This window comes from Panthera tigris, chromosome D3 (assembly GCF_018350195.1).
Source record: "Panthera tigris isolate Pti1 chromosome D3, P.tigris_Pti1_mat1.1, whole genome shotgun sequence".
NCBI lineage: Eukaryota > Metazoa > Chordata > Mammalia > Carnivora > Felidae > Panthera > Panthera tigris.
In genome coordinates this window covers 6629472-6647747 of record NC_056671.1, presented here as the reverse complement: position 1 = coordinate 6647747, position 18276 = coordinate 6629472, and the positions used below count along the sequence as shown (strand labels likewise).

Genomic DNA, 18276 nt, shown 5'->3' with positions numbered 1-18276 from the left:
CCAGTGTGAAAACCAATCAGGCTGTTGCCCTGAGAGCAGAAGCCTTCTCCCAGCCCCCCGAGGTGCTGGCTGGAGCCCTGGACCCCCGAACATGCTGCTGGAGACGGCTGGGGAAGGCAGCCTGGCACCATACTTCACAGGACGTGAAGTTCTCCCGTCTCCCTTGGTAGGAGCTTCGGTAGGAGCCACTGGCAGGCATCGGGGGTCGATTTGCCACAGAGCTGAGAGGAACCAGGGACTGTGCTGTCTGTGAGTGTGAGTGAGCGTGCCGGATGTGTGAGTGTGCGGCTGTGACCGTACGTGAGGTGTTTTGTGTGTGTGAGTGAGGGTGAGTGGATGTGTGAGTGTGTCACTGGTACAAGCGTATTTGTGACGGTGTGTGAATGTGTGTTAGCATATGTGAGCATGTAAGGGTGTGCATGAGTGTGTACGTGTCTCACTGCCAGTGTGAGTGCGTGGGTGTAAACCCGACTGTACATCTGAAGGAAAGGAAAGCATCAAGAAAATAAATGATGGGGCACCTGGGCGGCTCAGGTCACGATCTCCCGAGTTGTGAGCTGGAGCCTCCTTCAGATCCTCTGTCCTTTTCTCTCTCTGCTCCTTCCCAGCTTGTGCGTGCACTCTCTCTCACAAATAAACATTTAAGAGAAAAGAGAAAAGAAAGAAAAGAAAAGAAATGCCAACAAGCACAAAGAGAAGATCGGAAATCCTTCAGAAACCAACCACTCGGAGGACTCCCGTTGTGAACCCTGGGGCAGGTCACCGCCCCTCTCTGAGCCTCAGTTTCCCCATCTGTAACAATGGTAAGACAGTACCTCGCTCAAAGGTTTGCCGTAGGGATGGAAGCAGGTAAGGTGGAGGCTCGGCCAACAGGAGTTATCATTTGTGGTCATCTGCGTATCTGGGGTAAGGGCTGGAGTCTTGAGGCCCAGGCCTCCCCACACCACGCTGAGCCAGGGAGGGAACTCTAGGACAGGGGACGAGATCTGTTGCAGGGGACACGACTTCCTCCCCCAGTCACAGGGCTGCCATCCACGCTTCTTCCCGGGGCTTTGCGGCTCTGGGCGTGGGGGGTGAACCGAGGACCAAGATGGGGGCCTCCCAGACAAGTACGTAGGAGCTACGATGGGTGTCCCCGAGGTAGGGGCGCACACTCTAAAAGAAAAACACACTCATCTCACACAGCAGCGGTGCACAGCACCACTGGGAGCCGGTCGTGAGGGGTGTGGCCGCCAGCAGACCACACCCCGATCCCCGCCCACATTTGTATCCCTAGGAGGAGCCACCGGAAGTCACGCCGGACGGAGCGTTTTCGAGAAAACACATCCCGGGGCCGTCAGCAGCGAATCTGGAGACCGTGGCGGAGGCTCGAGGAGTGCCGGGTAGGGACCCGGGCCGAATGCGAAACCCGAGCTCAGACGCACAGAACTGGATAGTTGGGAGAGAACGAGACCGGACCCCAGAACTCCTGTCCTCCTGGCGTTGGCCGCCTCTTCAAAAGCTCCGAGCAGAAAAGGAAGGCAGCGTTGAAGCAAAACGTCTTGCGGTTCCAAGTCCCGACTTGTCCCCGGCCTGCGAAGGTGCGGCTCAGTTTGCCTATCTGTAAAGTGGGGTGATTAATCCCCACGTCGTGGATGGGGGAACTGTGAGGCGGAACGAGAAGACCACACGCTCTGTCCGCCGAGGCTGCTCGCCCCAGTCCGGCCCCGGAGCGTCTTTCCCCATTGCAGACCCGTTTTCTGGCGCGGAGTCTTCGTCCTCTTCTGCACTTGCGAACTCAGAACGGACCCTTGCCTCCCGTGCCACCGCCGCGCCCCCACCCCCGTCGGGGGCGTGCCGGAAGTGCCCCTACGGAACCCTGCGGGGCGACGCTCGCCTCCTCACCGTGGCGACGGCTGGGGGCCCGAGGCGCTTCTGCCGCTGCGCCTGCTTCTGCTCGGAGAACTTGTACGTGGCGCGCTACCGGCTCCACGTGCGCTTCCGGGGCGAGGAGCAGCTTCGCCGGGACTATGGCCCGGTGAGTGGCCCCCAGTGGCTCTGCGGAGAAATGGGCGGGGCGGGGTGATGGGGGAGGGGTGGCGGAGGAGGGACCTTCGTCCCCCAGGTCTTGTGCTTTGCCCGGGTGTTCAGATGTGATAACAAGAATGACTTAATCTCTGGGTGCCTCGCTTTCTTCACCTTAAAGGGGGATAATAGTGTCTCTTTAGTGAGGTTGTCGTAAGGAATGAATGAATGAGTGGAACATACAGGTAAAGTGCTGAGGGCAGGGCCAGGCTCGGCGCGCTCTCGGTGCTGTCTGTTTTGCGTGCTTATCGAATTTCATCCTCACAATGATCCTGTGAGGTCCAGGCTCTCGTCTGCATCTTAACCTGGGGAAACTGAGGCTCAGAGGCGTTAAGTGACTTACTCGCAAGGTCACACAGCTGAGCTCCCTGGACTTTCTGCTCTCAGATCCTGCGCAGCCGAGGATGTGTCAGCCCCCAAGACTTCCAGCAGCTATTAGCAGAGGTAACGCTCCCCACCCTCGCGGACCCCCTCCACACCCAGCCTAGCCCTTCCTCTTTAGGTTGTGTCAGCAGTTTGGGGGGGGGGGGGTCCTTCCCGTGTCCACTCACCGCAGTATCTGTGTCCTGACACCAGAAAAAGAGAAAGTGGCAAATGCCAGGTCGTCTACCCCACGCCCCCCTGAGACGAGACACTTTTGCTTAAAGAGGGAATTACTGGCCCGAGGTGTCACAGCAGGTGGAGTTGAGATCCCGCCCGGGACCGCCCGGCTCTGGCTCCCGGCTCTTCGTCTGTCCACCCACCCCCTTTGGCTGGTGCCGGGGCTGCTCCACCTTCCACGTCCTCCTCCATTGGAGGCTTGGTAACGGGAAACTTCCTAGGCGAGCCCTCCGCAGCCTCTGGAACACAGGACTGGCTGGGATTCCATTCCCCTCCCTCGGGGGCCCAGCTGGCTGAGGTATGGGGAGGGGCTCTCATCCCTGCCAGGCCCTGAGTGGTGCAACCCCGAGCGGCACGGGCCCCTACTAGAAGGAGTTGCGTTCAGCCAGCGGCTTGGCACCTGCAGTTTACCCTGATCGAGTCAGGCGTGTAGGGAGACTGGGCTGTCAGCCCAGGTCCTGCTCTGGCCTTCCTGAGCCTCAGTTTCCTCCTCTGTACAATGACCTTGGGGGGTGATGGGCGGCCCCATCTGGATGACCAGGCCCTGTGCCATCCCCAGCTCGAGGAGGAGGTGGAACGGCGGCAGCGGCTGGGGCAGGAGGCGGCCGCCAGGAAAGCCCTCATCGCACGCTCCTACCACCCGGTGCGGCCTCACATCTACAACACGCTGCAGGTACCTGGTCAGGGCAGGTTACTGGAAGGAGGTGGAGGCAGCCGGCACCGGAGGCCGTCTGCCCCACAGCCGGTGTGTTTTGCCCCCAGGATGAGGCCCTGGCCCCTGAGTTTTTGGCCGCAGCCGAGTACAGCACATCGCCGGGTGCAGACCTTGAAGGCCTTCTCCAGCGGCTGGAGACAGTGTCTGGTGAGACCCTGGCCCCATCACCCGGTAGGACTAGGACTAAGGGGTGGGGTCCCTCCACCTACCATGTCTGCCTCCAGAATCTAAGCCAGCAGGAGCTAGAAGGGCTGGTGGGACCCGCCGGGAGCAGGGCATCTGTAGTCACTTACTCACTTGCCCACCTGCCTGTGTCAGGTATGAGCCAGCTGGCACACTCGAATGGGGGTGACTGAAGAACTTAACGAAGGGACAGCTGACACAGGACCACTCCCCTCCCCCTCTCCCTGGGGGTGAGGGGGGTGGGGAGCAGATAGTTCCTTATCCCTAGACCTGGAGAAGTGGGCAAGAGTGAGTGTCTTGAGCCCGCCACGACCTGGAGCTGTGGGAGAGGGGTGGGAAGCAGCTGCCGGGAAGCAGCTGTGGCCTCGAGCAGAAGCACAAAGCCATGCCCAACTCAGAAATGCCGCATCTCTCTGGCCTTTGAGTCTCCTGCTGGGATCTCCCGTGGGCTAACCCTAGCAGGAAGTCTGGCCCTTCCGAGTTCCTTAAGCCCTCTGCCTCAGTTTCATCATCTGTGAAACGGGAGCGATAGTAATACCCATCTGCTAAAGTGTGATTAAGTGAGGTAACATGCGTAAAGGGCTGGGTGCATAGCATCTAGAGGTTTCCTCAGTCTTACAGTTACGGTTATTCCTAGGCCTAGGGGATCCTTTGGGGAGATAGGTGCAAGGTGTTGCTCCCCTTATCAAGCCCGTGCTCTGTTGTGAGGCACAGGGTGGAGTGTGAATGAAACATCCCCTCCCAGCCCGGGGGCATCCCTCCTCATTCCCATCCACTCCCCAACAGCGGAGATCGTGTAACGGTTGTCTGGGTGAAGGCTGTCGGCTGTGAGTTGGCCAAAAGTGTGGGGGCACACCAGCCGTGCGCCCCAGGGTGTTGGTGCATCTGCCAAGAAATGTTTGCATTTCCGTTCAGAGCCTGGCCTCTCCCTACCAGGACCCGGCAAGAAAGAGCAGCCCCCCTCAGCCTTCCTGTGTGGGGAACAGAGGCTCCAGGAGGCACTTCAGTTGGGGTACAAGTGTTGGTGGCTCATGGGATGGGGTGCAGAGAAAGCTTGGCGCTGGCCCTGTGATCCCTGCTGGGCTCCATCACTGGCCTGCTGGGGGTCATTGGGCTAATCCCTTCCCACCTCTGGGTCTCACCAGAACCCACATCTGAGTCTGATGGCTAGGCTGTGGACACCTGCGGCAGCAGGAGGAGAGGCTCCAGGGACAAATAAGGGGACCCGAGAATAGGCCCCCCTGCTGCCCACGCATCATGTCATTAATGGTCACAACAGCCCTGAGAAGTGAGTACCTGCGTTATCCCCATCGTACGGATGAGGAAACTGAGGCTGAGGGAAGTGAAAAGACGTGCCCAGGCTCACAGCTCGCAAGGAGACTGAAACCCACACGGAAGCTCCCAGCCAACAGACTGTCCCTCCTTCCGCAGGGGAGAAGCGTATCTACCGGCTGCCGGTCTTTACAGCGCCATTCTGCCAGGCCCTGCTGGAGGAGCTGGAGCACTTCGAGCACTCGGACATGCCCAAGGGAAGACCCAACACCATGAACAACTATGGGGTAGGTGCGGCTCCCTCCGGGGGGCCCGAGGCGGCAGGGAGCCGGGGCTGGGGAGCCGTAGCTGCAGTGCGAGAGAAGAGCTGTTGGGTCCCGTTGGTCTTGGTCTCCCAGTCTGTAAGATGAGGTCACGGTCGGGTTATTTTGAAGTTAAGCCCATCGATCTCTGCAAAGCGCTGCTGTCCCTAGGAAGAGACTCCCCGCAGGGACCCAGGGTGAGGCCCCCACCGGTTTCCCTGCCGACTCCCAGGATCCCCCTCCCAGGTGTTGCTGCACGAGCTAGGCCTGGATGAGCCGCTGGTGACTCCGCTGCGGGAACGCTTCCTGCAGCCACTGATGGCCCTGCTGTACCCAGACTGCGGTGGGGGCTGGCTCGACAGCCACCGTGCCTTTGTGGTCAAATATGCACCGGGCCAGGACCGTGAGCTAGGCTGCCACTATGATAATGCCGAACTCACCCTCAACGTGGCCCTTGGCAAGGCCTTCACGGGGGGCGCCCTGTACTTCGGGGACCTCTTCCAGGTTAGTGTGTGTGACCCGGGGGGCAGGGCCTGGGGCAGCCGGGAGTGCCCAGGCCTGAGCTCCGCTGTCTGCAGGCACCTTCAGCCCTGGCCAGGCCCCTGGAGGTGGAACACGTGGTGGGCCGGGGCATCCTGCACCAGGGTGGCCAGCTGCACGGGGCCCGGCCCCTAGGCACTGGCGAGCGCTGGAACCTTGTCGTCTGGCTCCGGGCCTCTGCTGTGCGCAACCGCCTGTGCCCCATGTGCTGCCGGAAACCTGAGCTGGTGGACGACGATGGCTTCGGCGACGGCTTCACTCGTGAGGAGCCCACCACGGTGGATGCGTGCGCACTGACCTGAGTCTGGTTGGGGCCAGTGTCGGGGTGGCATGGCAGGGCTCTGCCACCTCGGGTTGGGCAGGGCAAGAATAAACTCCCTGCAGCCCTCAGGCACTTCTTGGTTCAAAAGGACACACAAGCCTCGGAGTCATTCTTTCAGCAGACACGTTGGTTTAGGTCAGGTGTGTTAGAACCAGAGCCTGAGATGAGGATTCCTGTGCAGGTGGTTTGTTGAGGGAATACCTTCTGGAGAAGGGCGTGAGGGAAGGACAGGACAGGAAGGACCTGGGCCAAGATGTGGTTTCAGAGGACACCTAGCTTCAGCCCAATCCCACCAAGCGTCCTAGAGCGTGAATGTAGCAGTTTGCCCCCTGCATCGGTTATTGGCTCACAGGTGTGTCAAGGCCGGGCTGGCGGGGTGGGTGGGGAGGTGGTGGTTCCCAGTGGCCCAGGGAACCTTCCAGAGAAGAGTACAGGTATGAGTGAGGAGACACCACAGCCTGGGTGAGTGCATCTGTCTATGAAGGGGATCTGGGTGAGCCATCGATAGCAACTTCTAGTTGGTGTCGGGCGCTTTCCACAGAGGGGTTAAGAGCAGGGACTCTGGAGCCAGACTGCCTGGGTTCAAATTCTGATCCTGCTGCTTCCAGCTGTGTGGCTGCAAGTAAGCCCCTTGGCCTCTTCGTGCTTTACTTTTCCTTATCTGGGAAGTACCTATCTCGGAAAGCTGTTGTGAGAGTGAAACGATTTAATGGATATAAAGTGCTTTATAACAGCCCTCCATGTTTGCTGTTGTTCTTGAAAAACTTGCAACTTGGCCGCCCCCAAGTTGGCTGAAGAGTGCAGCTGTGATGGGTTTGGGCTGTACACCTGAAAACCCAGGGGTTCCCGTACGGAAATCTTGAGTTCCGGCCTCGCGGGGGAAGGTGGGAAGGTCTGGAACACCAGGCCCCAGCCCACACTGGAGAAATCAGCTGGAGCAGAGCCTCCGCTGCTGCTCACGCTGGACAGGCTTGTGGCGCATTCCCTCACAGGGGTCCCCTCCTGGCTCACTGTCACGATCTCTCCGGCCCCTATGGCTATTTGTTCGCGACCTCTATTACCAGGTGGGGACGCTGGAATGACTAGGGTGTCCCCCGGCCTGCCAGGGTGGACAGGACGGCGGGCATCTCGAGGAGGAAAGAGGCGCACGGTCGGGTCGCCTCCCTCCCTGGGTCTTCAGGGAGGCTGGAGAAGGGCGGTCTGAGAAGAGCGGGGAGCACGGCCGAAGCCTGGATCCCCTGCTTCCCTCTTCCGGAGGTGGGCGAGCCACACCGTTTCTCCCGGAGCCCTGGAAGCGGAACCTGGGGCTTCGGGACTAAAGGAGGCAGCGCCTCGCTTCCCAGCCGGACGGCCTCTGGGAGCACTGCCCAGGCCGGAAGTCGGCTCGCCGCCGCTTCCTCACGCGAAGGCGTGGCGCGGGTCGGGCGGTCCCGCCCGATGGGCGGTTGAGGAAGGAACGGAGCAGCTGCGGGGACCTTCCCCAAGGCTGCGAGGCGGCGGAGGCCGCGCGGGTGGAGGACAGGAGCGCGCGGGGAGGGATTCGGAACGCACCTGGCAGCCGGGGACCGCGGCCGCTCCTAGGGGCGCCAGAGCGCCGGTGCGCAGGCGTGGAGCGGCCCGGCGGGGGCGAGCCCTTAAAGGGGTAGAGGATCCGGGAGTCGGCGCAGGACCTGAGGTCCCCGGGGGTCGGGGTGGGTGAGGATCGTGCGGTGGCCGCGGACCCCCTCAAGTCCCTGCCCCGGGTGGCGATGGGTAGTGGGCCCTCGAGAGCCAGGCCCCGAGAAGAGCCGCCCGTGGAGCCCAGTCTGGGGATCGGCTCTGTGAGCCTCAGTTTGAGCGTGTCTCCCCGTCTCCAGCCCGCGGCGCTATGGCTCACGTCAGCTCTCGCAAGCGCTCGAGGAGTCGAAGCCGGTCCCGGGGGCGAGGGTCCGAAAAGAGAAGGAAGAAGAGCAGTAAGGATGTCCCGAAGACCTGCTCGGCTTCTAGATCCCACGACCACAAGGCCAGCACCATCTCCTCTGGGGCGGAGGGTGAGGACCGGAGGGAATGGGAAAGGGGTGTGGGAACTTCAGGGAGGAAGCTGCGGGCAGGCCCGGGCGGGCGTCCCTGCATGGCTGTGAGCAGTGGTCAGAGGAGTGCAGAATGTAGGACCTCCGTATCCAGATCGAAAGACCTTCAGATTCTAGGGGCTGGGCCAGCCCGTTGTGTAAGGATTGAAGGGAGCACGTAATGGCGCTTTTTGAGCAGCAGGACTTGAGAGAGGGGCCCGGCTGCCCTGCTCCTGGTCAAACAGTGACAGGGTGAAGCCCAGAAAGTGCCTCTCCAGGGAGTGCTGATCCCTGCTCTGGCTGGAAAGCCCGGCCTGGAGGGTCTCACCCCTCAGTAGTCCCCCTAAGCCTGCCACAGGCCAGAGCCAGGGGATAAGGGTTTACCTCTTCCCCTCCTGGCCTTCCAGCCTCACCTTCTCCCTGCATCACAGAGAGAAGCAAGCACAAGGCCCGGAGGAGACCACGATCCAGCTCCTCCTCCTCTTCTTCCAGTTCTTCTAGCTCTTCTTCCTCTTCGTCCTCCTCCTCTTCCTCCAGTGGTGGCCGGAAGAAGCGGGGGAAGCACAAGGACAAGAAGAGGAAGAAGAAGAAGAAGAAGAAGAAGAAAAGGAAGAAGCAGCTGAAGAAGAAAGGCAAGGAGAAGACAAAGGTACAGCAGGGGGAGGCTCTGCCGGGACCCTCGCTGGACCAGTGGCACCGATCAGCCGAGGAGGAAGAGGACGGCCCAGGTATGGTGCCTCCCAGTGTGCAGGAGGGGAAGGGCCCCCTCCCTGAGACCCAGCTGCCCACTCCCTGCCAACTCCCCTCGCAGTCCTGACGGATGAACAGAAGTCCCGCATCCAGGCCATGAAGCCCATGACCAAGGAGGAGTGGGATGCTCGGCAGAGTGTCATCCGCAAGGTGGTGGACCCGGAGACAGGACGCACCAGGTGGGAGCGCTTGGCAAAGCTCAGCCCCACACACTCTGCACTCTCAGGAGGAGGGGCGACGGCTGCTGCGCTAAAAAGCCAAAGACGGGAGAAGGGCAGTTAACTCATTTCTGGGAGTTTTTAGGCTGTTCCTCCCTATTGCCCAGAGCAAGCACTTACAGGGGCTGGAAGGGCCTTGAGGAAGGTCTTCAAAGAGCCAGCTGGCCGGTCTGGTGGCAGACCCTACGCAGCTGCCTTTATCACTATCCCAAGGGTGGGAGAGAGGGAGAGGTGGGAGCATCTGTGTTCCACCCGCTCAGGGTAGCAGGGGCCTGCGCCCTGGCATCTCTTTGCCAGGTGGGTCTGGTTCTGTTGCTCTGGCATTAAGAGGCTCAGCCTCCTCTCCCCTCCTCCCCCAGGCTCATTAAGGGAGATGGCGAGGTCTTAGAGGAAATCGTAACTAAGGAACGACACCGAGAGATCAACAAGGTTCGTGTCACCCCTTTGCCCGGGGTCCACGCCCAGCTCTGTTTCTGATGGGTCTCCTCCCATGCGCTTTCTTCTCCAGCAAGCTACCCGAGGGGATGGCCTGGCTTTCCAGATGCGAGCAGGGCTGTTGCCCTGAGGGCCCTGCTGGCTAAGTGCCGGTGGCGTGGCCTGGAGACTGGCTTCAGAGTGGGCAGCAGGAAGCCCGGTGGGTGCTGTTTGCCTTTCCTCCTGCAGACTGGCCTCTGGCCCAGCCTCCTCTCAGATGCAGGGGGTGAGGACGGGGTCACTGGCCTCATCAGCTGCTCCTGCAAGAGCGTCACTTCCCAAATATTAAATGTTCCCTGGTTGGAAACTTTGTTAGGTCGGCTTTTTGTGCTGAAGGGAGGGAAGGTTGCTACCCAACTTCCAGAGGACAAAGGAGGCCTATAGGACTTTTGGGGGGAAGGTGGGGTGTACCCTGACGTTCGTGAAGACCAGCCACCTTTGCTCTGCTCATCCTCCGGTCAGCCTGCTTAGACCAGACCCTGACCCTGACCCCTCAGCTGAATCCCAAACCCAGAGACGTGGCTTTTAAACCCCGTCCCCTCCGATTTGGAGGGAGGCTGCTTCCTGCACTGTTTATTCTGCAGATGACAACTGCTCAGAGTCCTGGTGCTGGGGCCGGGCCGCCGGGGTGGGAATCCGGGCCCACGTTACTAGCTGTGACCTCTGTAGAGCAGACAGGCTTTCAGCATCCACCTGGCTGGGCTGCTGTGAGGATGAACCGAGTTCATGCCCAGGAAGGGGCTGGGAGGAGGCCCGGTGCAGGGGAAGGCTTGCATAAGTGTACTGGTGTTACAGTCAGCGTAGCAGGCACTGTTGATTGGGAAGGACATCCTCTCCCCACCACAGCTTTAGCTCTGGGACAGGCCGTGCCCCCACCCCAGATCCCCTCCCCACCCTGTGCTCTGTGGTTGCTGGTGCAGTAAAGAGACCCAGAAGGAAGCCTTCCTGCTTCTTTAATTGGTGTAACAGACAACGACACTGTATACAGAGCACACTCGGGCCCAAAGGTGCAGGGAAAGCAAGGGCGGATGGGGCGAGTCAGGACACGGCTCACACACGGCCCAGACAGAGAGACAGGAGGGGCCGAGACGAGAAAACTAACGAGGTGGGGTGGTGGGGGGGGCGTGGGGAGTGGGGTGGTAGAGGGGCAGCTCATAAAGAGCTGGGAAAGTTGGGGGTGGGGTCTCTGCTGAATCCGTCTTTAGAAATCAAAGAGAAGGCAGGCGGTTGGATCTGGGGTGGTGGGCGGAGGCTCAGTGTGGGGTTGGGAGTGGGACTAAGGCTTCTACTCTAACAGGCCTGGGGTGGGGGTGGCAGTCAGCAAGGCCTGCCTCACCCTTTGGTTACGACTGGTCGGGCCTGAGCCCTGCAGCTCAGCACCCAACACTGTAAACATTTTTGGTATTTTTAAAGGACTCTGCCCTCCCTCTCTTAGTTTCTGAAAAACTGGTGCTTCCTTAAGAGGAGAATGTGCCAAAAGGAATCTTAAGGGAGGCAGGAAGCAGACCTGGATATAGAAGAGAGGTGTCAACGGGGAGGGGGGGCTGCCCATCTCACCATCTATGGCTAAGGGCCACTGGGAGAGGCCCAGGGGACTATTGCTGTTGTCCTTGGCATGGCTGGCGGCTGGGCAGGCAGGCGGGAAGTGCGGAGCCTGGGGGAGCTGCCCCCTGGGAGAGGCCGAGCCCACTGCCCACATGGCCTCCCCGGGCCAGGAGGCCTCCCAGCCTGTATTGCAGGTGGGCCCAAGGCTCTTCCAGGTGCTTCTCCAGATGGCTGGTCACCGAGGCAGTAGGCAAGATGGGGTGAGATGGGACCGACAGAGAAGGAGGCACTGGCCACAGGGGCCCCCCGCTGGGGCTGTGATTGTCGGGCCAAGCGATTTCCCGCCGGGGAGCAGAGTGGGGGTCAGATATTGCACTTTCATTGCAACACTTACATTAAAACTTGGTCCATAAAATAATCGTTGCTTTATACAGAACGCCTGAAACAAAAACAAAAAGCTACATCTTAAATATGAACAAACCCTGAAGGTCCTATTCCTCCAGAAATTTTTCTCTGCACAAAATAAATAGCTTTCACTCTGTATAGACCCACTTTTGCAGAACATTTACACAACCCTTTGGCTGTACATATCTACACACGGGAAAATGTGAACATCAATCTGCGTGCCTCCCCATCCCAGCCTATGGGGCCCTGAGGCCGTATCCAGGTTGGCAGCAGCTTCTCAGAGTGGGAGCCTGGCCAGGCAGGCTCCCCCGCCTTGTAGAAGAAGGCAGAGGAGCAGTCGAAGGGCCGCCCGGAGCCGAGCGCCATAGCTGAGATCGTGGTCGGTTCTGGGGAGGGAGGGCTGATGCTCAGACCCAGCGTGCAGGACATCGTGGTCCTTGACAGGTGGGGAATGAAGTCGTGGCTGCCCGCCCTTAAGCTAACGAAGCAAATTGTGGCTTCTTAGATTCGGCATCAAAACGGAATTGGCATTAAAAAAACTTAAGTGTGTGCCCATTCACCCCAGAGTAGAAATTCAGTGGAATTAATGGGGGTCAGGTGAGGCAGGGACCCCACACCTCACTGCGTGGGCAGGGGGCAGGGCCCCGGGACCCAGAACCAGGCTGGACTCCATCACAGTGCTGGGTGTTTTCATGTGGAGGGGCTGCGCTTGGTACTGAAAGAGTTAAGAAAAGGAAGCAGCCAAGGATTGCTCATTTAAAAAAACCTCATAGAAATCAGATTGGATAAGTAGAAAGGTGTAGAAACGCAGGAGAGCCGAGGCACGTGGCCTTGACTGATGGCAGGCGAGGAGTGGAACAGGAGGCCGGGCCTGGCCAGGCCCAGGAGCCCGAGGCGTGGCTTCTCGGGAGCCGGCTCTGGGCCTCACCAGCCTCGCTGCCAGACTGGGTTCCAGGTGGGGCAGGTGGACAGATGGGTAGGGATCCGGGGCTGCCACAGCGTTGGCGGGCCAGGCGGAGCTGCAGAAATTAAGATATGGCCTTTCTCTTCCTGCTTGCACAAGGATTTGCCACCCTGGAGCCTTCTGTGTGGCAATAGGTCCCAGATCAGCAAACGTTGGATTTTCATGCATGTCAACGGGTCTGTAGCCACAGGAGACGGTAATGGGTCTCCACTCTCAAAAATCAGTGCAAGACCAGTGAGGTTGAACAGTTGAGTAACTAGAGTTAACAAGAAGCAGGCTGTCCCCCATCGGAGTTGCTACCAAGTGGGAGGGGACCTGGGGGTCAGGGTGAGCTAGTGGATGGGAGGTGGCAGGCGGGGCCTGGGCCCAGGATGCTGGGAGGTCAATGCAGGGCAAGTGTCTGGGAGTGCCTTTCGGGCCAGTCCACGTGGGGAGTCCTGGTCCCTCTGTCATCCTGGGACAGGTTTTCCTGCAAGCTGGAACCCCTCAGACCCTAGGACATGAGGCAGGGCTGGGAGGGCTGTGTGGCACGGCCTATGTCCTCCGCCAGGCCCTGGGACAAGCTTGTCTCCAGCCGACATTGTGTGCCCAGGCCGGGCCTCCTGGCGGGGCTGGCCGCCCTGGCCTAGCACCACGGAGACCACAAGGCCTCGCTAACGGTGTCCTACTTGGGGCCCGCGGCTGCCCCTGGCTCAAGCCGGCCGGCCATGGTGCGGCCCCAACAGCCGGCCGCTACGCTCATGCTGCGTTGTCCCCGCTGCTCGACGTCCGCCTGGTTCTGTGTCCGCTCCTGCCGGTGGCCGGGCCCGCTGGGCTGGGCCGAGATGGTGCGGAGCAGGTGGTTCCGGGAGCGCAGGAAGTCCCCCTGGCCAGGCAGGCCAAAGCTGCCTTTTCGCAGTGCCATGCGGGTGGCCGCATTGCGGGCTGGCCGCGCCCGGTGGTTGTACTTGAGCTGGGCGAGGTGCGCCGCGTAGCCGTCCGTGATGAACTGCAGAGGAGGGCGGTGAGGAAGACGGCCGTCACGAGGTGGGCTGTCGGGGCCGCCCGCCCCCGCCCGCCCCCGCCCGCCCGCGCTGCCCCCCACGACTTGCCCACCCACCTGGCACTGCTGCTGCAGCTTCTTGGTGGGCCGGCCGACGATGTAGATCTGCATGGGGGACAGGCTGATGGAGCTGTAGACCGCCACGTCCTTGGTGGAGCCGTAGGCCGCGTGCACGCGCAGGTGCAGCTGTGGGCGAGACGTGTGGGCGTGGCCCGGCGCTCCCACCCAGCCCCGCCCCCGCCCCGCCGCCGCCGCCGCCGCCCCCGCCCCGCCCCGCCGCCTGGGACCCGCCGCCTGGGACCCACCTCGGAGATGAGCAGCTTCAGGAAGTTGGCTTTGTGCCTCAGCGGGTCGTGCACCAGGCCGTCACAGAAGGACACCACGCCGTGGGGGAAGTTGTGCTGGGCCAGCCACGCCACCACCCGCTGCTTCTGCATGTCAGGCCGGCCAGTCACGTAGATGATGAGGTAGCCCAGGTCCTGCCAGTGCCTGGCGACGAGGGGCAGGACTGGGTGTCCCACGGCCGCCCGGTCTTCCCTCCCGGGCCACCCTGCCTCCTTGCCCAGCCGCAGGACACTGCATCTCTGGGCTCAGCAGAAATAGTAACAGCCACGAGGACGGTCACACAGGTCACGCGGTCTGACGCCCTCTGTGGCAAGTACAACCGGTCTGGTCGGGAGCCCCACTTCTCAGGTGAGGAACTGAGACATCAACATTAAGAGGTCACCCGGCGAGCTGCTGGTGGTGCGGACTCCGTGAGCCCCTGCTCGGGTGCCCAGAGCCCTCCCCAACTTGGCCTCCAGGAGCTTCCTGCCCCTGAGCCCACCCACCGTGCCCTTGGGCGTCACTCACCGCACCACGTCCACGGCCCCGGCCCGCACTTTTGGGTCGCTGCCCATGATGGACACGCTGGCAGCAAAGGAGCCATCGATACTGAAGACCACGAACTCCGTGCCCTTGGGCAGCACGGTGATGTAGCTGTCGGCAAACGTGTGGTCGCCCCTGGGAGGGGGAGCTCATCAGAACCCTCCAGACCCTCTTCTTCCTGCCCCAGAGGTGGCCGGCCTGGCCTGCTCGCCCCCCAGAGGCACGTACCTGACCACCATCTTGATGGGGTAGACACCCACGCCCAGGCGGTGGGTCTCTGGGATGGTGTAGGACACCCGTCCGCTGCTGTTGGTCACCAGCGTGTCTAGGTACAGCCACTCGCCCGAGGGCGGCTGCATCATGATGTGCACATCCACCTGGGGGCCGGGCAGGCTGGTCACGAAGGGGCTGGGCCCTTGGCCTCCCCAGCCAGAGGGAGGCGAGGGTAGGGGCTCCCGCCACCTCCCCACGTCCTTACCTTCTCCCCAGTCAGGGTGACCATGTCCAGGGGCCCATACATGAACCGGCCCGTCAGAACCTGCGGGCCGTCCTCGTTGGCGACTGCGTCATTGATCCGATGGTTGGCGGTCACGTTCTGGGGACGGGAGGAGCGAGGCTGGGTCAGGGTAGGGGATGGAGGGGTGGCTGGGATCTCCTGGGCCTGGTGGGTGGGCACGGGCTTAAAGCAAGATGGCCCAGGTTCGAGTCCAGCTCAGCCACCTGCCCTACACGGCCTTGGCACATCCCTGTCTATAAATGGGGCAACAGCTCCAACCTCATGGACTGAGGATTAAGTAACACAGCACGCTTCTCTGCGACTTGGTTTCCTCATCTGTGATATGGTGTCTTCTTTCGAGGATCTAACAGGACAACAGCCTTGGGGCCTGGACCCCCAGAGGCCTCCTCACCCGCAGCTTCACGTGGGTCCTCTTGCGCTGCCACTTTTCTCTCGGCTTGGAGGGGGTGAACACGGAAACCTCTTTGCCGTCCAGCTCCAAGATGCTGGAATTGTCATGCCTCATGACCTGGGAGGGAAGAAGCAGGCCATGGGGCAGACTCAGGAACCAGAAACGCAGGAGCCTGTGAGGGGCCCGGGGGGCACTATTCAACCCACCACAGTCTGCCTCCTGGTCCTCCCCAGATTCACATGTCTCACGAATGTTCAGTAACAGCCACCCCATCCCCGTGTCTGCGAGGGTTCCTCCATCCTGCTTGCTCTGGGGTCTGATGGGAGCACCCCCCCCTCCCCCCCGCATCTATGAAATGGGGCCATGTCAGCGGTGGCGTCATCTGGTCCTACTTGCAAGGCCCTAGTGCTCCTAGCGGTGGGCCCCAGGATACCTGTCTCAGCAGGAAGGAGACTACATCTGTTGACTCCCAGTAGCTGGCGTGGAAGAGGTGGGGCAGGGCCACGGTGGGGAAGGCTGTCAGTGCGTCAGGGCAGTACAGGGCGTAGTCGATCCGCTTCTGGCCCCACCACTTGGCTGCAACTGCCAGGAGGGATCCTTGACCGGGCTGGACCTCAGGAGGTTCCCAGGCCCCGCAGGCTTGGCTCAGCCCAAAGACTAGACCCTCCTCTGACCAGGGAAAGGGGTGCAGCCACAGCGAGCCTCCTCCCCCCTGGCTGGGTGACAGAGGGGAGCAGGGAAGGTGCAGGACTCCAGGACGGTGCACAAGCAGCCAGAAGGCCCCGGGTGCGGGGGTGGGGGAGGAGCATGTGGAGTTAGGGGGCTGGGGACAATCCCAGTCTGGAGATAGGTCTATCCCTGGCCCTGTCGCTGATCCTGTTGACCCCCTGCCCTGGGCCCTGCTGCTGTCCTCTCCAGGCTCTCCTGCCCCTCCCCCCCACCATGTGCCCTGCAGGCCTCAGGCTGGTGACAGACTTTGCAGAGGTGAACCCCGAGGCAAGGCCTGCCGTGAGCCGCAGGCTGAGCTTCACGGTCTGGGTGTGAGTCCTGGCCCCCATTCGGGGCTGGGAAACCCCCTAGCTCCAGAAAAGGGTTATCAGATGCCTTTCTGCTAGGTTCACACAGACACTTGGTAAGTGGTGCCTGATGGGGGTCAGGGCCCTTGTGAGTTCTGCCTGCGGCCTGCCACATGGGACAGGCAGGCAGTCCCTTGGCCATCACTCCCCCAGTCAACCCCTCTACGTCCTCCCCAGACCTGAGTGCTCCCAGCCCAAGCCTCTAGCTCTCGGGTTAGGCCACAGAGCGTAGGGCCTGGCGGTGAGATGTGCTTGGAAATGGTGAGTGACCCCAGTTAGAGGCGAGCGTGTGTGGGCGGAGGCCATGTGACGCCCGGTACCTTCTCTGATGTCCAAGTCGGGGAGGTGGGGGGCCCACTCCAGGCTGGGGCTCCCCTGCTGGGCCTGTGGGTGGGGGCCCAGGGTAGAGGGGGGTGGGGGGGGCAGGGCGAGCAGAGACAGGCGCCTGACGCTGGGGGTATGGCTGAGCGACCCTGGGGCCTCTGAGAAGCAAGAACAACGAGGAAGGGGTCAGCCACGCCGGGCCCACCAGGAAGGACACTGGGAAGAGTGCCAGGCTCCCTCCTCACAGAAGGACGCCCACGCCAGCCTCGGCTCAGGCGCCCCTGAGCAGGCAGGCAGGCAGGCAGGCAGGCAGGCAGGCAGGCAGGCACACAGTCGAGGAGGACAGAGTGGGCGGCTGGCCCTGGCGAACTGAGAGGGGGTGACCTGGGCTCTACTTCCAGCTGCTGAGAAGCTTCTGAGATGGGCAGGAGCAGCAAAGGAGCGGCCGCAGCGAGATCGCGCCTCTCCAGCTCCCCTCAGCTGCCCCTCTGGTTATCTGCTTCTGTTTGCTGGTCCAGAGACAGCCCACAGCTTCCTCCTCCGGGAGCACCGGGCCCTCTGGGGTTAGGACCCCTCTTCCCGGGCCCGTCGCCTCCCAGCTGCCTGGATGGTACCGCCCATCTCGTGCCGCCTGGACTTGGCCCCGCTGGGCTGCCCCGGCCATCCCCCCCTCCCTCGAGTCCGCTACGGACATTTGGGATTGTCGTGGGCGTTTAGCGGCATCCCTGGCGCCTGCCGGCCAGGCACTGCCCGCTATCTCGGGGCGGGGCCGGGGCCGGGGGCGGGAAGGGTGCAGACCCCTGCTATGACAGAGGGGAGGGCCCGGGGAGCGCAGGCCCTGGGTGCTGCTGCACTCACTCTGGGCAATGCTGGATGCCGTGTAGCTCTCGGCCATGCCCGACACCTGGCTGGCAATGCTGATCTCACTGGCTCGGCGGAAGCCTCGGGTGGCGGGGGCTGTGCCGGGCGAGGAGGGGGCTGCGTGCTCTTGAAAGACTGTGCTGTGGGTCTGGAGTGCGTCCGCTGTGGGTGGACAGGGACCAGAGAGGCCAGTGGGTAAGACAGGCACTCCTCCTCCAGCTCAGCACCCCCACCCCCACCCCCGGCGCCCTGAGCAGTGGGAGGCAGGGCCCGCTGTGCCCTGGGCTGGGCGGGCAAGGCCAACCCCTCCCACTGCAGACGAACGGTGGCATCTGAGCACGACTGGCAGTGAGGGCAGGCCCAAGCATGCCGGGGCCTGACTGCTCGGGGCCGACAGGGCAGGGTACGGAGCCGGGGCAGGGACGGACAGACGGACCGACACAGACACACAACAGGTAGGGAGGCAAGGCGGCCAGGCTCAAGCCCCCCCTGGCCACGCTTCTTACCCAATACACAGCTCCTGATCTCGTCCAGCCCTCCCGGCCTCCCGGGCTCTGCCCGGCCAGGTGTGACCCGCGGCCCCCCGCAGCTGGGTTTGAGGGGCACTTGCAACAGGGGCCCGAGTGGTCTCCCAGGGGCACCCAATGCTGGGCACTGAGGATGAGGCAACACCCCTGCACGTCTCCCGCATGGGCCACGCTGAGCCAGCCCTGCGTGTGTGTCCGGGAACAGAGGCAGGTGCTGAGGGCTCACCTGGGCCCTGGGCTGAGGGCAGGGCAGAGCAGGGAGAGCGGGG

At 62.0% G+C, this 18276-nt stretch overlaps 4 protein-coding genes across 21 annotated transcripts in view; 2 read left to right on the top strand and 2 right to left on the bottom strand.

The window, feature by feature from the left end:
- Positions 1–1693, bottom strand: part of ABCB9 (ATP binding cassette subfamily B member 9) — a 36083-nt gene extending 34390 nt beyond the window's left edge. For 2 of the 3 annotated variants that reach the window (XM_042961795.1, XM_042961797.1), the window contains exon 1: positions 816–1693. The gene's annotated coding sequence lies outside the window, so the exon portion shown is untranslated. The remainder of the gene's footprint in view (positions 1–815) is intronic. The other variant, XM_042961796.1, reaches the window with a different exon arrangement.
- On the top strand, positions 1126–6734 carry OGFOD2 (2-oxoglutarate and iron dependent oxygenase domain containing 2). The gene is made up of 9 exons (XM_042962821.1): positions 1126–1140; positions 1277–1382; positions 1605–2017; positions 2452–2508; positions 3224–3337; positions 3427–3526; positions 4994–5121; positions 5383–5640; positions 5715–6734. The coding sequence occupies exons 1-9, from the start codon at positions 1126–1128 to the stop codon at positions 5976–5978; spliced, it is 1455 nt and encodes a 484-aa protein (XP_042818755.1). The 3' UTR covers positions 5979–6734.
- Positions 6735–6857: 123 nt separating this feature from the next.
- Positions 6858–10390, top strand: ARL6IP4 (ADP ribosylation factor like GTPase 6 interacting protein 4). 7 transcript variants are annotated; one of them, XM_042961798.1, is made up of 6 exons: positions 6858–7062; positions 7855–8028; positions 8454–8774; positions 8858–8975; positions 9374–9443; positions 9523–10390. In XM_042961798.1, exons 1-6 carry the CDS (start codon positions 7032–7034, stop codon positions 9577–9579), a joined length of 771 nt encoding a protein of 256 aa, XP_042817732.1. In that variant the 5' UTR covers positions 6858–7031; the 3' UTR covers positions 9580–10390. The 7 variants fall into 7 exon arrangements, with proteins under 7 accessions (XP_042817732.1, XP_042817733.1, XP_007079616.1 ...); XM_042961799.1 differs by having other exon boundaries at positions 6890–7062; positions 8478–8774; positions 9523–10385; XM_007079554.3 differs by lacking the exon at positions 6858–7062 and adding an exon at positions 7370–7693.
- A 34-nt stretch (positions 10391–10424) lies between these two features.
- Positions 10425–18276, bottom strand: part of PITPNM2 (phosphatidylinositol transfer protein membrane associated 2) — a 144898-nt gene continuing 137046 nt past the window's right edge. For 6 of the 10 annotated variants that reach the window (XM_042961785.1, XM_042961789.1, XM_042961788.1 and 3 more), the window contains 10 exons: positions 17478–17642; positions 16616–16777; positions 15653–15801; positions 15220–15336; positions 14790–14906; positions 14540–14688; positions 14297–14446; positions 13750–13933; positions 13502–13630; positions 10425–13390 (listed from right to left, as the gene is read on the bottom strand). In XM_042961785.1, the coding sequence (XP_042817719.1) occupies positions 13067–13390; positions 13502–13630; positions 13750–13933; positions 14297–14446; positions 14540–14688; positions 14790–14906; positions 15220–15336; positions 15653–15801; positions 16616–16777; positions 17478–17642 (1646 nt within the window). In that variant the 3' untranslated portion in view covers positions 10425–13066. The remainder of the gene's footprint in view (positions 13391–13501; positions 13631–13749; positions 13934–14296; positions 14447–14539; positions 14689–14789; positions 14907–15219; positions 15337–15652; positions 15802–16615; positions 16778–17477; positions 17643–18276) is intronic. The other 4 variants (XM_042961790.1, XM_042961793.1, XM_042961792.1 and 1 more) reach the window with 1 other exon arrangement.